The sequence below is a fragment of the Cyanistes caeruleus genome, chromosome 9, assembly GCF_971803275.1.
Source record: "Cyanistes caeruleus chromosome 9, bCyaCae1.hap1.1, whole genome shotgun sequence".
NCBI lineage: Eukaryota > Metazoa > Chordata > Aves > Passeriformes > Paridae > Cyanistes > Cyanistes caeruleus.
The window spans coordinates 20859490-20876346 of record NC_141709.1 but is presented as its reverse complement, the minus strand read 5'-3'; the positions used below and the strand labels follow the sequence as shown (position 1 = coordinate 20876346).

At 35.3% G+C, this 16857-nt stretch overlaps 1 protein-coding gene across 26 annotated transcripts in view; it reads right to left on the bottom strand.

The window, feature by feature from the left end:
* TTLL7 (tubulin tyrosine ligase like 7) overlaps positions 1-16857 on the bottom strand; it is a 66252-nt gene that overhangs the window by 11218 nt on the left and 38177 nt on the right. For all 26 annotated transcript variants that reach the window (XR_015290362.1, XR_015290368.1, XR_015290370.1 and 23 more), the window contains 8 exons: positions 16347-16494; positions 16190-16263; positions 13041-13176; positions 12150-12236; positions 7878-8073; positions 6899-7179; positions 3873-4007; positions 2134-2214 (listed from right to left, as the gene is read on the bottom strand). Coding sequence is in view for 15 of the 26 variants with exons in the window: in XM_086901595.1 (XP_086757721.1) it covers positions 2134-2214; positions 3873-4007; positions 6899-7179; positions 7878-8073; positions 12150-12236; positions 13041-13176; positions 16190-16263; positions 16347-16494 (1138 nt within the window). In the remaining 11 variants the exon portion in view is untranslated. The remainder of the gene's footprint in view (positions 1-2133; positions 2215-3872; positions 4008-6898; positions 7180-7877; positions 8074-12149; positions 12237-13040; positions 13177-16189; positions 16264-16346; positions 16495-16857) is intronic.

The window sequence follows — 16857 nt, the reverse complement described above, 5'->3', positions numbered from 1 at the left end:
TGTAAGGGTGCTGATCTCTTTTACTGACAGCAGGAACTAAACCCAGGTTTTGGACTGTCCCATGCCTGTAACACAGGCCCAGACTTTCAGACACTTCCTTAGCAGCATTAGCCCTCATGGTCCCCAAGCCCTTTTCCTTGTGTCTCACCTGTCCAAGGCATTCCCACACACGGTCAGTATGTGGTCAAACATGCACCTGAAACAGCTGACTCCCTAAAGCACATAAAGATCAACCCTACATTTCTTTGCAATGTTACCTTGACTAATAGTATCTCCCTGTGTGAAAAAGAACAATTCCAACCTGTATAGACTCTCTCACTAGTCCAAAAGACATAAGCTAAGAACAACAATGTCAGTGTAAAGCTTTTTCTTTCACTGTAGTATCTGGAGTTGAAGAAAACTAAGAACTGAACATCTTAGAGCAAGCCACAGGCTGTCAGGTACTCTGGGAAAAAAAAAAAAAATCTTTCTTGCTGTTTTACTGTGCTGATATTGCCAATATGCCAGAACAGGAAATGTGCCAGTTAATTGTCCTTAATTTGCAAACGTTGCAAAAAAAAATCATCCATTTAAGAATGAGACAAGGCCTTGCACAAGAGCTGGACCTTCATTAAACCTACATCTTCATTTTTCTAAGTTAATTTACCTAGCTTGCCTTCATCTTTCTGTTTCATTTACATCATTTACTTTAACAGAACAAATTATCTAGGTATAACAGAACAGATGTTATGAAAGGGCATATTCAAAACCCTCTGGTAAACATCAAAACACTTTTAAAGAAATTATGTAAAGTGATGCAACATGAAGCAGTCATAACTCCTCCCTTACCAAAATCTCTTTGAATTGAAAGTCTTAGAGGTTAAATTTCTTTTTAACATGAATTGATATAATTGGTTTACTCTCAACTTACTTCTCAATGCCTCCTGTACCAACACTGTAAATGCCAGAATATTACACACTAGAAATATAAGTGCAAGTTAAATTCTCCAGTATCATGTTGAATAATTGTTAAGCAAATACAGCTGTCAGGGATGAACATTGGGAAATCTAGTACATTGCCCAGGTATTTTCTTCTTGCATGTTAGAATTTCCCAGTAAGTGCAAAGGGGACTGCGATTCTGTTTTGTATTTCACAAAGTTGCAAAAGAGACCTTTGAGACAGATTCCTTACTTGCATAAATATTCTACACCTTGTTCATTTCTCCTTCACCCACCTCATTGGAATATAAAACATACTTCTTTCAAATCAACAAAAGACATTTGGCAGTCCTCAGCTGCAATGTCATTGTCAAAGTTAATCCATTTTTATAAACTACCCTTCTAAGAATAACTATCTGATTGCTTGAAGGGATTGAGGTTAAAAGCAGTTAAAAAAAAAAAAGGCAAATCATTTCCAGTGCAAGCAAAGATGAAGGGCTCACTAGTGCTTCAGTGTAAGTCTCCTAAAGTTGTAAAAGATGTCCTCTCAAGAAGAGCAAAAAGTCCACATTTCTGATTGTGCAGTTTTTGCAAGTAACAACCTGGCACATCAGTCTCTGTCATCCTGACTTTGTACATGTGCCCTTGGTTTAACATGACTGCCAGTCAAGTAAAGGGCAGAACCACCCTCTATCAGAGGCTTTCTGAAATAACACTTAAAGGAGAAAATTCTTTGCTTGGTAGGTCCCTTTTTTATTCAACATGATCTATTCTAATACTGTGGCACACAGTATTAGTGGGTCAAATTCTTGAACAGCCAAGTGCAGTATCAGTACCTCTAATGGAGTTTTAATATACCTGGTCAGAAACTGCTGACTGGTGTAGCCCTTTTCAGTCAAATCTGCCGAGTGAATACCCTTCCAAAAATGTTAGTTACAACTTAGGTATTTAGGCACTACTCACTTATTTGTTTCCTTTTTTTTAGCAGACTAATTTTTTTAGAAATTGAATTTGAAATTATAATCCAGAATAATCATGCTTCTCCAAATATGGATCAATATAATGTCCTATAGTAGAATTAATGTATATCTATATTAGTAGCAATAACCAGTATTTTGGCATCTCAAGTCACTCCCAGCTATAGCTAAACACCAGTAGAAACACTGCTATGCATCTACTTTAGATGACCTTCTGAAAATGAAATCTGCCACTTACTTTTCGTTGCTTTGCTGAATCCAGTTTTACCAACCAATAGGATGACACTTTTGTTTTATGGTACTTCCAATTATCCATAATCTGTGATCATTGTAAAACACAAGACAAAAAATACACATGAAAACAACTGAAAGCTGCTCTTTCATTCACGAGTACTCCTAACGCTTAAAAATGCATCTTAAAGATTGCAGTGAGAAGTTTCCTCTAAAAGAAATAGAAAAAATATTTGCAAATTTTTGTGGGGCAACATTTGCAAAGATCTGTGTGGTGCTTCAGTTTAATGCTACCCTCTTTTCTACCTAATTCTGACAATTATGCACTACAAAGCAGTTTGAAAGTTGTCTTGAATGTCTCAGCTCAGATTTTTTGAAAATAGTAAGTTTAATAATGCATAACTATGATCTATTTAAATAGTGAGGAGTTTTGCTGCATATGGGACATTAGACATACCTGGGAATCATCCTTTCTCTAAATAATCATATATGAGCTTCAGCACCAACACTCTGCTTTCACAAAATCGAATTGCTACCAAAATAACTCAAGCTATGAACATACATTTTTATTCTCCTTTTGGTTTCTTGTCTTTCTACTCTACTCCCGGCCTTCAACAAGTTCTGTCTCACCAGCACTTGCTCTCCTCCATGATGAACTATTTCCCATCAGGAATTGGCTATGGCCAGGTGAATTTTAGAAGCATTCTGCTGCAGAAGGGTGTGGGGCTCCCCAGGCTGACACTGAGTGAGGAAGCACGGCCAGACGGAGCACCCGCAGCCCCCTCACACAGAACTACAGCAGGGACAACATGGAATGAAGCCTTCCAGTTCTGCTTCTGAGGAGCCCAATCTGCTGGTTGTGAATACCATCACCAAATCAACCATCACTACAGAAGAATTTGTTTCCACTCCAATGTAGCTGCAGAGATTACTAGAAACATAATCAGCATTCTGGAAGCTCACAGAGCTTAGGACATTTCTGGTCAGATAATAAATCAGATGAATTTTAACACATCAGGGACTATGCTCACTACATCAGAGCACAAGTATTAATTTGAATCCTTTCATTTTTCTTCTAAACTGAGAAGAAAACATCTATCTTTATTTTTTTCTTTTTCATCCTGTTAGCTTCTTTGCATTAAATATTTACAAGGTATTTAGACAGCAGGCAATTTCTGCTTATATATATTAATATAAAGTATTGGGCTTTAATTGACCTTTAGTTCTGCATTGTTTCACATGTCTTTGATACCAAACTACAAGGCTCAGGACAACATTAGATGTGAGAAAGGCTGGTTTGGTAGACTACAAGTGCCAAAAGGTGCGTGACTGGTGTTCTTTATGACCCTCAAACCTCCATTCTGCCTGCAGCATACCATTCTAAGTTCTCTAGTATGTCTGCCTGAGAGCAAGTTAAACAGCTATTGTGTTTTAAAAATATCAGATTAAATATGAATTGTAACATCCTTTTTGGCTTACTTAAAAGTTTGAACTTTCTCTACAATGAAAAACTGAATTTTCCTAACCCTCCTGATTACTTCTCATATATTTTATAAGGACATAGGAATGTTTTCAGTGAAAGCATGCAAAGCTCCAAGCTTTCAAATTCTTTTGAGTTATTCTGAGTTCTGGAAGTTTTAGGGCCACAGGAGCTAATGAATCATAGACTGAGCTTTTTAATTTCCTTCATTTCAGTAGCCTAAACAGTGTCTAGCTTGTTCTTCTTTCTTATTTATAGATACTTACATCTTCTATAATTAATTCAGATTCTTCATTTGTTTTTCCTGGGAACTTGACTCTCAAGTCATTGATAAGGAGAAGAGTCTCTTTTGTCAAAGCAACTTCTTGCTCTTTTGTTTTCTGTTGCAGCAAAGACTCACTCTAAAAGCCAACACAAAGCAGAGAAAAACATTTCAAGTGTGCCATTAAATTACACTGCAAAGATGTTTGCTTGACAAAAAAAAATTCTAGAGTGACATAAAATATATTATTAAAGTGGATAGACATTATCTAATACAGAACTAATACATATCACATACATTAATGCATCACCATTACTTAGAGTTGTCAAGAAATCCAAGAAAAACAGTTTAAATATACTTGTTTGAAATAGAATAAACAAACATATATTCCATATTTATGGTGCCCACAATTTAAAGTATAAATTTGAAACTGAGATAACAGACTTTGAATTTAAATTCAACATAATGAAAAATATTAGTCATAAAAAGCATCCTTTCAGTTCCTCACTTCAACAATTTAATATAAACTGGCAATATATCACAGGGCCAAGATTTCAGGAGGCATTAAAAAGGACATTTTTCTCCTACTTTAGTCAGTAAGGGGTCTGACAGTGTCTTCAGTTGTCCAGAGTTCTGTTTAAAGTATCAGTGCTTTTTACACCAACCCTGATCTGAACCCCTGCAGTGTCTGCAGAAGACCATCTCTGGAGGATTTGGGGGTCTTCTTTAAAACATGACACGCTAGTTAGAAGTGTTTCTGATCCTTTTCCTTTACTTTCACATACTTTTGCACTTTCACACTTGCAAGACCAAGTCAGTTTAATTTTAACATTTTTCAAGAGTGAAATTCGAAATTTTTAAGCACTAATAATTTTTGTATCCTGTAACAGCTACAATACATAAGGATATATTTATTCGAGTGGTAAGTATTTTCAAGCAACAAAAAAATACTTTGATATTTATATATTTATATTTGGTATGATAAGATAGCAAATATTTTCAAATCCACTTTTGTTTATAACTCCTATAAGAATATGTCTGTAATTCCCAACTGTGAATGATTTATTTTAAATGATGTTTGCCTACGTTTAGAACATTTGTATCTCAGCAGACTCCAAAAATGCTCTGCTCTTTTCTTGACCAAAGGATAGATAAACTAACACTTTATCATGCACAAATGATTTCTTCTTAGTAAGTCACAGTTTATCAATTTTAATGTTATTCTAGCAGTAATATATATTATATTATTCTTAGTTGCAAAAATAATTATGAACAGAGTCCCATTCAGAATACAGTGCTTAATTATAAGTAGCTGTTATCCATTCTGTAAGTAATTTTATTCACATCATTTTTAGGAAGCATGACCTAAGCTCTATCACCCAAAGTAATTGTTCTGCACATCAAGATCATTTCTGTGGTGAAGCTTGCTCAATGAAAAAGAGCGTATGCTTTCTTACTAATGTTAATTTAAGCGAGTAGCCCATTTTTAACATCAGATGGTAAGAGACTGCTTTTAATCTTTCAGTAATTTGTATTTGATATAAAGTTAATGTGAATAGAAAAATCCATATTAGCACTGTCTCATTAAACTCTCAGAGTACATCATGATGATAAAAGGGTACTTTTTAAACTTGAGATAGCTAATGTGATAAAAAATACCTTTGACGCCTTTAAAAACCTTTAAATTAACCTTTAAAAAATACTGTTGTTGTGAAGACACAATCTTAATGTCCTTCCTATTCTAGTAGCTGACTTTAAAGATGGAAAACCATGTTAAGGACTATTTCACAAGATGTCAGCACGCAATTTTAAAAGGTTCCTTTTTCATCATTTAGACAAAGCTTCACAGACAATGAGCATTCTACTGGATAAAAATGATGATTAGATATAGTAAATACTATGAAGCAATTAGCATTACAAAAGGTTTTCTCACAATCAAAGCTCACCATAATACTGAGAGGCAGCAAATACGGGTTAAAAGTGCCAATTTGTTTTGCCCCATCTCTGCACAAATTATTTGGGTGGTGAAATATAGGTCAGGCATCAAAACACAAATGGAAACACTCTGGCACCAGCAGGCAATGCAATCCTGAATGAGGCTGGGGATTGATCCCTGCAAACACTGCCTAGGGGTAAGTGAATATGGGCTCCACCATGCCAACACAAAAGAAGAAATGCCTGGGTGGTGAAGGAGATACCTAAGAGGATGAAAATCTGCTAACAAAATGAAAAAATATACATGGTCCAGAAGAATATTGTGAAAGTACAACTAATCACAATTCTAATTCTAATTCTAAACAATTAAAAGTGTTTGATCTGTTAATTATTTGGGCCAGTTACTTGTCTGTCTCAAGGAGAAGATTCAAATAGAAGATACTTTATATTCTTTTTTAAAAGAGAATGGCTTCTGAGTCAGTTACTGCAGTGGCAAATCCCAAAGACCACAAGCACTGTGCAAATCAGTTGATACCTTTGGAATTAGAGCTCTACTGCATTAGTATAGCATATGCAAAAGAGGTCCAGTAGGTTGAAAATTAATCTCACCTTCTTCTACAATGGACAGCCATATAAAGACTTACGAATATTTTACTCTGGCACAATATATTTACCCTTGCACTATACACTGGGTTTGAAATCTGGATGTATTGTTGTTACTGTAAACATTTTGAAGGTAGGTACAGCATTCAGAACCAGTATGCTCCAAACAAATCACAGAATTTTTTTAAGAGCGGTAATGATCCTTTCTGTTTTCAAAAGCCTATTTAGAAGTGAAGGTTTTCCATTCTCTTAAGATTCCCATTTCCACAAAATGTAGCATCTGTACTGCTGCACCACAACCACTGAGACATCACAACTGGCACCCTCCCATATCACATACAGGTCTAGAGATCTTATATGCTCAAGTGTCTGTCAAAATAATCTTGACTACAGTACCTCAAGTTTTCTGATGTGGCAAAAATTACTAATGTATTTATTGAGGTTTAGAGAAAAATGAAACACATTTTGAATGCAACTGCTGTGTTAACTCACCCCTGAAGAGTTCATAGTTCCCGAGGTGGCTGTCTGAGAGAATCTGGCTGAAGATGGGCTACGACTTAAAGAGTGAGACCTGTTCACTGAGGATGTTCGCTGCATTTGGAGACATGCTTTGGCTGAACAGGGGCGCTGCTCAGCTCCCTGGGACTGCATAGTGAGTATTGATATGGAACGAGGGCAGCTCACAGAACGCCTTATTGGACCTGTGGATGATGTGGGGGACGAATATGATGGAGACTTTACATTTTTGTTTGAAGGTTTGCAGTTCATTCTACCTGCAGACAGATCAAATTATGTTGTTATTTTCTTGACACCCATTTTTCAGTCTTTGTAACTAACAACACATATGATCAACTTATGCACAGATGTACTACAATTTGTGTTGACTAACAACTGTATATGTAGAGGTCAGTTGTGTCAGATCCCAATAATACAGAATTTACATACTTATATGAACATTAATTTCTTCCTCATACTCAGATTTAATCAGGCAGTCTCCAATCCACTATAACATGCATGAAATATATGAGAGGGGGCATATGCTCTTTAGGTTAAAATGCATGTGACTTCTGTGCATGGTTTCCTGACTATAAGGATATGGAAACAGGAGAGAAAATTTGCTCAATGAATCCCACATTTGCAGACCCTGTATCTCTCATTTGCTATGGCATAGTTACACCATTTTTTTAAATTCAGTTTTCAGCTAAACAAATACTGCTTTAAAATTGAAAATTGTAGAAGCAGCATTATACATACGCAACTACCTTATAAAATTCTTTGAGACAGCGCACCACCAAAGCAAAAAATAACAAGGTTTATCTATGAATTTAGAAAACAGTTTAAAGAAACTGAAACAAGTAAACCAGTGCTTAACCCTGAGATACAAAGTTGACACATTGTAAAAGACTGAAGAATTTAATATAATTCATCGTCAGCGCCAGACTTCCTTGGAAAAAGTGATCATTGAAGTTACCTGATCGCTCCAAAGATTTGTATTTATTTTCTTCAAGATCATATGAAACTCTTTTCTCTTTTTTTTCATTGCGATCTTCCTTTTCAGTTTCTTCTCCCGATTCTGACACACTGCTACCACTATCACAGCTGCTGTCACTGCTGTGGTTCCTAGATTTCCTTAAGGAATGTGCACTTTCTGGCATTGAACACAAGGGCTAAAAAAAAAAGAAAAGGGAAAAAAACACCCAAGAAATTGAATTGAATCCCAAAGAAACAGCCGACTATCACACAAGATCCCTGATTCAGGCAGGTTCAGGCAGAATCTGCACAGCTATAAACCCTCCCAAATTGGATTGGAAGTTTGTCCTAAATTTTAAAATAATTGCTTAAATATTTCATTAAATTCATTCCACTGTAATTCTAATCTTTGTCACATGAAGAGCAGCATAATATAGGAGGGGGCGGGAATTATTTTAAGTATAAATTGCACTACCAAACATATTAAATTATGATTTGAAATCATAAATCAATTGATACAGAATATGATTTAAAATCAGTTCAGGATCCTCACTGATATTTGCAATAACTGAAGCTACAGCTTAACAATCACGATGAAGTAAAAAAATACATCGAGGAACTTTGGCTGTTTTACTTTTAAAAAGTGATTAATCCACATCCTGCAGAGAGCAGAAACCAAAGAATATATAGCAAGCTGTGCTGGGGGTTCTTGGTGCCTCATATGCACATGGGATTCAGGGTCATTAGCTAATTAATCCTTTTTTATTACCAAGGATACTGCAAGACAAAAACCAAAACAGTGGAGACAGAGAAACTGATCCAAAAACAGAAACTACAATAGAAAATTTTTTGTCTTCCATCTACCATCAGTCAGACACAAAAAATGCAGTATCTTCCATTATATCTGTTCTCCTAAGTAGGCCTATGTGATCACCTTTTTTTCCTACACACTTTCTTTCCAGTAACTCTCAGCTATAAGAAACTATGCTGATGGCCTCATCCATCTAATTTACAGTTAAAGCTCAGATTTAAAAAATAAATTAAAATCATAATTTCTGGCCATACTTTGAGTCAAAGTGAAAACTCTCAGGAAGAACTTTAATTTTCCTAACATCTTAACGTAATGTAATGCACCTAGATTTATTATGAGGGTAACAGAAAAAAGTCCCAAAACATCCTGTTGCTGCACAATACACTTTATAACTAAATAGATGCTACCTAAACTTCTGTTCCAGACAAGGAAGGGAAGGGATTTCTGCCACTAACTAATAGTATGTTTATGCCATCCCAATCTGTTAGACCAGATAAAGAGATGTTAGAGAAGAACACCGCATTGAGGAGAGCCCTGACAATTGTTGTAACACAAAAGAATATGTTGATATATATCTGCCTGCCAAAGGGATAAAATGTGCCTCAACACAAACCACTTTATTAAATAAAAATAGCTGTTCCTATCATAAAATGCAGTGTGTGGTGGAGACATATTGATCAGACATTCCTGAGGAGTTCAACAAGGTATAACAAACATTTTCAATCATAGCTCACAGGGGCTTTAAGATAGATTTATTCCACTTATCATATGCATGTTCCTCACACATTCTACAGCAAACAATAGTAAAAAATATTAAAAAACAATATAAATTAACAAAGAAGAATAAAACAAACAAAGAAATTACAAAAAGCAATAATGACAAATAATAGCTGAACCTGGGTATAAACTGATCTCTTAATGAGATATTTGATTGCCTAGCACATCTAATCACCTTGATTTTACCCTTATGCTAACCCAATTTTTTTGTGATTAAGCTCATCTGATCTTATACCAAAGAAATTAAGATTGATTTCTCATTTACTCTACAACATTTGTTATTTTAGTTCCTTAGTCCACTGTCCTGCACACCTGGGTAACCCTGAAAGTGTGTAGGTGTCAGGAGCCCTCTAGAGGCTATAAATAAACTGGACATTTCTAGAATGCACTTCTCCATCTATGCAAAATTCAGTGATATTTTAAGTGCAGGAAAAAAAGCCTTCATTCTGTGAAATTCTTTATTTCTTTTTTCCTACACTGAGTTCCTATTCAAATTCAAATAAAAATAAGGCTGAATTTCCTAGAAAATACGGAATAATTGTCACATGCAAAGCTTGCATTTATTTATACTCGCACAGCCCTCAACGTCTCCTATGTATAGGCATGTATGTGGAAATGTAGATGTTTATATATGTATCTATGTATGGAAGACCATGAGGAGGAGCACACCCCTCTCTCCTAACTCTTCCAGTTGTTTTGCTAGTTTTCTGAGTCCTGACTGCTGGGTTTTTTCAAGGAAGAGTGCAACCCAAGGCTGTGCATCTGACCTAAGAGTACCCTCTGTCAGCAGGGCAGCCACTGAATTTAAGAGGGCTCAGACTCCATTACCTTCTCAAAGAACCTTTCGTGTTGCATTACATGATATGAAATGTACTGGTCCTGTGGTTGTTTTGTTGGTTTAGTTTTCTTCTATTAGATCCTGCATGTGTATATAGTTCTTTATTTGTAGGATTTTATGGTTACAAGATGAAGTTTGGACATTATGCAGCCAGAGAAATCTCTGGTTACATGTCTTCGCTGTAGGCAAGGTTTAAATCATTGAGAAATTTATCAGGTCCATAAAACGATGCAAGAATAAGAATCCTGCATAGCCAGTGTGCACAGTGCAAGGAAAAGAAACAGTCTCCCTGGACTAGCTAGTTTCATTGTTTTCTGTTTTGATTTCATCCATTTTAGGGGGAAACAAAAAAGAAAATTTTGGTCATAAGCAATTGTTTCTTCTCCTCTAAGTGGGAACAATATTGTACCCGTAAATCATTAAAGCTGTGATTGACACAATCCATTTGCCAGCTATAAAAGAAGACCATGGCATATAGTCTTACCCATAAATTAATCAAAATTCATCTTAAAACTAATTGAGAGAGGTTTCTCAGTTTGGGCTTAGTACCCTATTAATGTTTAATTAAAAGTTAGAGTCTCCAGCCTGGGAATGCCTTGTGAGCAAGGAGTATAGAGGTAGAATAGAACAAGTCAGTGTGCATACAGGAGACCAGATAGGTGCTCTCCAAGGGCTGCTGGGAAAAGACAGGCTTCTGGAAAAAGGGAAAAATGTGATTGAGATGTTAAACTTGGATAACTGACCCCATGTTAAAGAACAGAAAACAAAATTTCAAGGAAAAGAATCTCGGTAAGAACGTGGACTGAGTATAATGCTAGAGTGGACTGGGGTTTTTTTCTCCTGTTTAAATGAATCCACTCCTGTTAAAGCACGAGTTCACAAAATCCCCATATTTTAATGAGGTCCCTGCAAATCTATCTTAATACCAGATTGGGCATGTAGATCCTCTTTCCAGAATGCACGCCTGTAATAAGATGTAGCTCTTTGGATTCTTGCACATATTTAAAGTACCTCTTCAAGCTCAGAACAATTGTCAGCATTCATTTTTTGTACAGATACCCACAGATTTGTACACCATGTCATCAGAAACATAAAATGCTGGGAAAAATTTTACATGCATCCATAAACAAATCCATCAAAGCTCAGAACAGAGATGTAGGCTCTTCTAAGCAGACTTGACCTAAAATGTTTACAGGATATAAAAAACATACTTATTCTAGCCAAGCCGAAACTATTTATCCTTACTGGCTTAGAGATATGCAGTTTATTTAAGGCAAAGACTCACATGAACTATGCACACAAGCAGAAAGCATTAAGATAAAAATAATATACATTCACATTAAAAGCAGATTTTGCATACAAAATGGGTTCCAAGATATACTGTACAACCCTCTTAGCAAGGGAGCAAGCTATAGATAAATCAAAATTATAATTAATTCTTTGACTTTCCATCCCTTTTATCCCATGATCTCAAAAATCCTAATTTTGGCACTAATCAATTAGAGATGAAAACATTCTTTTGAGATACACTATTGATATAAAAATCCTTTCATACACTGAAATCAATCTCTCATACAGCAGCTGTTGCCATCCATGGCAATTCCCTCAAATGGTTTACAGAGGGAAAGAAGGAACACATATTCCCATAAAAATTTAATGGAATTCAGTGGGACAAATGGTAGTGATACCTCTAACAATACTTAAAAAAAAAAAAAAATAGAAAGTGTTAATTACAGTCTGAGGAAGAAAACTTCCAGTAGGATCGGCTAACTAAATTCCCCACTTAAAATTCTCAGAAAACCTGTCTATGGAGTGAAATAAAAAATTGCTATCTAAAAGTCAAATACCTTAGGTCCTCGCTGCCTGGTGCATTTTCCCATTAGCTTTTCATCATCTATTTCACATTGCTCCAGAAGATCCAAAATGTCCTCCTCCTAGAAATGGGAATTTCATTACTATTAATTCAAAGCAGGACATACTCTGTCCTTCAAAAACTCAAGCAGAAAGTGGTAGAAATTTGAAATTACTCTGATTATTAATTCCTGAAATAGGACTTGAATTCCTCCATAGGAGAAAATAGAAATATTTCTTCTCGTGCATGCATCTCTCCTTACAAGCAACATGAAATTGAGGGTTAAAATCAAGTCTTAACATTTATTAAAAATAGAAGTCTGAAGAAAGGATTGAACAAAGATTCCTGTAAAGCTGCCAACTACAAAGATGCAAAATTATTTCTCAGATTTCAAATTACATCATGTTAGCTGGTTATTAAAATAGCTGTTTTCCTACTGTCTCCGACAAAATGAGTAGGCAAATCAGGTAAAATTTTTGGATGTTCTAAATCCTTAAAGGAGTGGAGGTGGTTTTAGGATATCTCTTGTTCCAGTCCATACAAGTGGATGAATAGGCTGGGAACATTACTGGAGGAAGAAGGAGGCAATTAACAGCTCAAAAGCAGTTTTTGCCAACCTCTGGTTTGACCAGGGGTAAGACTGAGGATCAGGGATATGCTAAAGTAGCTTAAAGCCATTTAGCCTGTCTCCACCCTGGGTCCACTGCAGTTCATCCAGATTCAAGGATCTGGCCCACAAGCTGCACAAAGAATAATAATAAGATCATGGAACATTATCAAATGCTATTTATTAGCCATTACACATGATTATAGTGAAACTAATCCCTGAGGTCATGAATTCAAAGACAAGTAACTCCTAAAGCCAGTACTCAGTGGACTTTAGTACCTTCATTCTTTTTAAGGGGTTATTCATTTCCCGCTGAAGTGAAGCTGCTCTTCCAGCAAGAAATGTCTGGAAAGCGGTGGCTAACAAACTCTCATACTTTTCAAGTAATGTCTTGTCATCAGGAGGGTAAATTCGCCTGAAAAAGGAATAAAGGAGAGTTTAAGATAGAAGCTGAGGCATTCATCACACAAAAGTAATGTCACTAATACACAGTCTCTTTTTTAACGTGTACACATCCCATCCGTAATAATTATATAATATCAAATCTTAAAACATGTACCCTGAACATTCCTCTCTAAATCTACTTTTAATTCAGTGAACACATTCATGTTTAAACCAGCAATTAGCCAGTCAAAAGAAATACCATGTAGGTCATTCCAGAGGCATACCAAAACCCAGTTTTGCAGTGCTTAGAAATTTCAGTGGGTGTGAGTGATGCATACAGGTGTGAATGATTCATGAAATATTAACAAAATATTTTATGTCAAATTCAGAGCCACAAGATACTTTGCATTAGCAATAAAGGGACATAAACCAATTTGTATTAGCAATCAAAGGACACAAAACAGTGAAAATCTGAACAATCGCTTTGATCCCATGGGCAGGATATGAATTAAAGATTGAGAATGTACTGTACTTGAATTATAAATCCTCCAAAAAATTAACATGAAGAAATAGATGTTATAAGGAAGAAAGAAAAAAAAAAAACAACTGGTACATCAATGTATACAGTGACTGATTTTCCATTAGAGCAGCTATGCCATTATTCTCTAAAATCACAGGTAAGGAGATTATAACAATATCAGAAGCGGGACATGGTGATTTATTAATGTTCATCAAGCAACAACGGGCTTTGAAGAAAACCATTTGAATCCATCTGTCATGAATACCTGAAACACAGCCAGAAATATGGCTAAGATGGAAGACTAATTTTTAATATTTTTGCAAGGAGTAATCCAGAAGTTAATTTTGCCTGCACTGTGCAAGGCATGGACTTCACTGACACAGTGTATGACATGTGACTTTTATGTATTTGTGAATCATTTCTGAACTTCTTACAAGTTTCTTGCTTTTTCTCATTCTTCTTTTTCAGATTTTTTTTTTCTCCTTGAAAAAGTATCTACCATGAGGATTTTGTTGCAATGAAAAAAAGGATTATATGATACCATTAGTCTCAGGGCAGTTCTAGAACAAAATGAAGATGGTTCCAGTTTGCATTAAACACTTAAAGGAGATTTAGGTTCTAGTTTAGTTTTGGTCAACACCTTTTAATGGTGTTGATTCTACTGCAGAAAAAATGCCATAGAAGAATGCTTTAAAGAAAGGGTAATATTCTTAATGTATTTACAAATAGACTGCATCTAGAGGCTTTTTCAGAGCCATGTGCATCCTTTCCAATTCCTCATGATTTCACAAGCGCTCGAAAATGTGGCTCCTACTTCAGCTGCCCCAAGACTCCCACTGGAGCTGCTGTGCTTGCAGACAGACATGGACTAAGCCAACTGCTGAGCAGACATCCACAGAATAAATCCAAACCTCCTGAGTTTGACTGAGGTTTCTCTAATTTTTATTCAGAGTGCAATATTAATCCATTGATCAGTATTAGCATCCAAATTTTGCATGATTCTATGTCAATAGAATGCCTGAGACAATATAGTCCTGCTCTACTGAGGAATATCACATGGAGAAAATGGTACATAACAGTCAGATAAAATTTCTCTTCTCTAGTCAAAATTACTTTCCTTCTCATGTTCTGCTAATCCTTCAGCCTTTTCTCAAAGACATGGTAATAAGAAAACACAAAGCTGTTCTGCCTTTTTACAAGTGCACATTCCTCATGAAATGACACTTTACTTTTTCCTGAGGAAAAGAAAGTTTTGTGTTTTTACTGGTTTACATTAACCCAAAAGCTAAATAAAGAGAATATGTGTCTGAATTTCAGTCAAGAATTGAATAAGCAACTTAAAATGTGATCAGTTAATAAGCTAGATGTTTAAATTAGCAAAAAGAAAAATGTGTTAAAGCATCATAGTTCTTCTTTTTCTTTTAGTAGCATAAAAATAACCACTTTATCACTTCATTGTGCACCTAGAGGTTTTTTTCCTTACTGTTCAGCTCCACACATCAAGAAAATATGTAATTAAAGTTACAAAGAAAGACTCTTTGTAAGCAAAATGTTAAGTCATCAAAAATGTGAATTTCACAGAAATATCTATCTGTTTAAATGAGAATTTTATTGGGAATTGTAGAACATCAGCTCTAAAACAGGCAGCAATGAAGAACAGCAATAAAGGCATTCTGACTAGTACACAATAAAATATGTGAACTCAGACCTCTCACACCCTGGATGAATGTTCTAAAGAGTGGGCAAATACTCCCATCATCTCTTGGTAGCCATACTCTGCCCCCTTTCACCAAATATTCCTAGGTCATGCTTTCACTTCTCAATGAAGCAAATATTAATAAATAATAATAATAATAAAAACACCACAAAACGAAATTGTTTTCTGGTCAATGTCTGTTGTAACTGACAATGTAAAACCCTCTTTTGAACATATTTTACCAAGGAATCTGAAGATACTTATATTTCAGCCTACCAAGATCCAAAATCAAAGTCCAAAAATACAAATAAAGTATTTCAAATGTAACTCTATTCAAAATGATGGAAGCACCCATAAAGTTTCTGAGTTTTTGGCAATCCTCAGATATATCATTAAAATATGATGTTTTTACAGGGGAATAATCATACTGCACCCCCTGCCACCAAGATAAGAATGATAATATGTGATTAGAGAACAGCTCCATAACAAATTTATTTATTTATTTCAATTAATATATTTATATATTATTAAATTTAATATATACAATCATGATACTTGGTACACTGAATATGAAAAATCATGTCTTTTAAGCAAATGTCTTGTACAAACAATAGGGTGACTGATGTCATATAAATTCCTAAGTGCATGGAAGAATTTGGAACCAAGAAAAGAACCGTCTGAAAAAAGATATCTGATGTACATGTTTATGTTTTCTATAAATGCCTACACATTTTCAGCAGAAAATTATCATCTACCCCAAATACTTGTTTCCACTGTTCCTAAAGAATACACTGAATACTTCCTACTAATACAGTCAAAAAAGTTCACCTGTAGTTCCCCATGTGTCTATTTTCATGCTCCTCTTTGGAAATCTGTTTACGTACTTGTGCAAGTCTTTCCTTCTACAAATCAAGAAAGTGAGACAATTAAAACAAAAGGGAATATAAACCGTGAGCAAGAAACAGCACTTTTTTTCCCTTCCTACCAGTTCTTGTTTTCTCCTTTCCAGTATGTGGCGCTGCTTCTCCCAATCTGAGGAACCTGGCAACAGTTTTTTCACTGACCCTTGGCCATACAGTCTCTTTTGAGCCTCAGCCTTCTGTTGGGCTAAATTTCTCCTTTTATCACTTGTCCTGAAACACAGATGATATTAAGAAATGTCAATTCAATGCAGCTGAAATGAGATGCAATTTCATATCAAGTACATAATCTGTATTTTCCAGTCAGTTGTATGTTTATCATATAAAATTAGAATTTAAATATCCATTAAGATTTTTTCTTAATATTAACTTTCATGGCTACAATATTTTCAGACTTTAAGGGATACTGACTCTGTGCTATAATTTAATGTACAAATGTGGTTATATCTATTTTCCTGAAGTGTAGATTTTTTTCAACATATCTAGGCTACGAAGTTTTCCTCTAGAGAGATATGACTTTTGACTGAATATGACACTATCACTCAAGCAAATTTCCTTTATGGTCACACACTCATG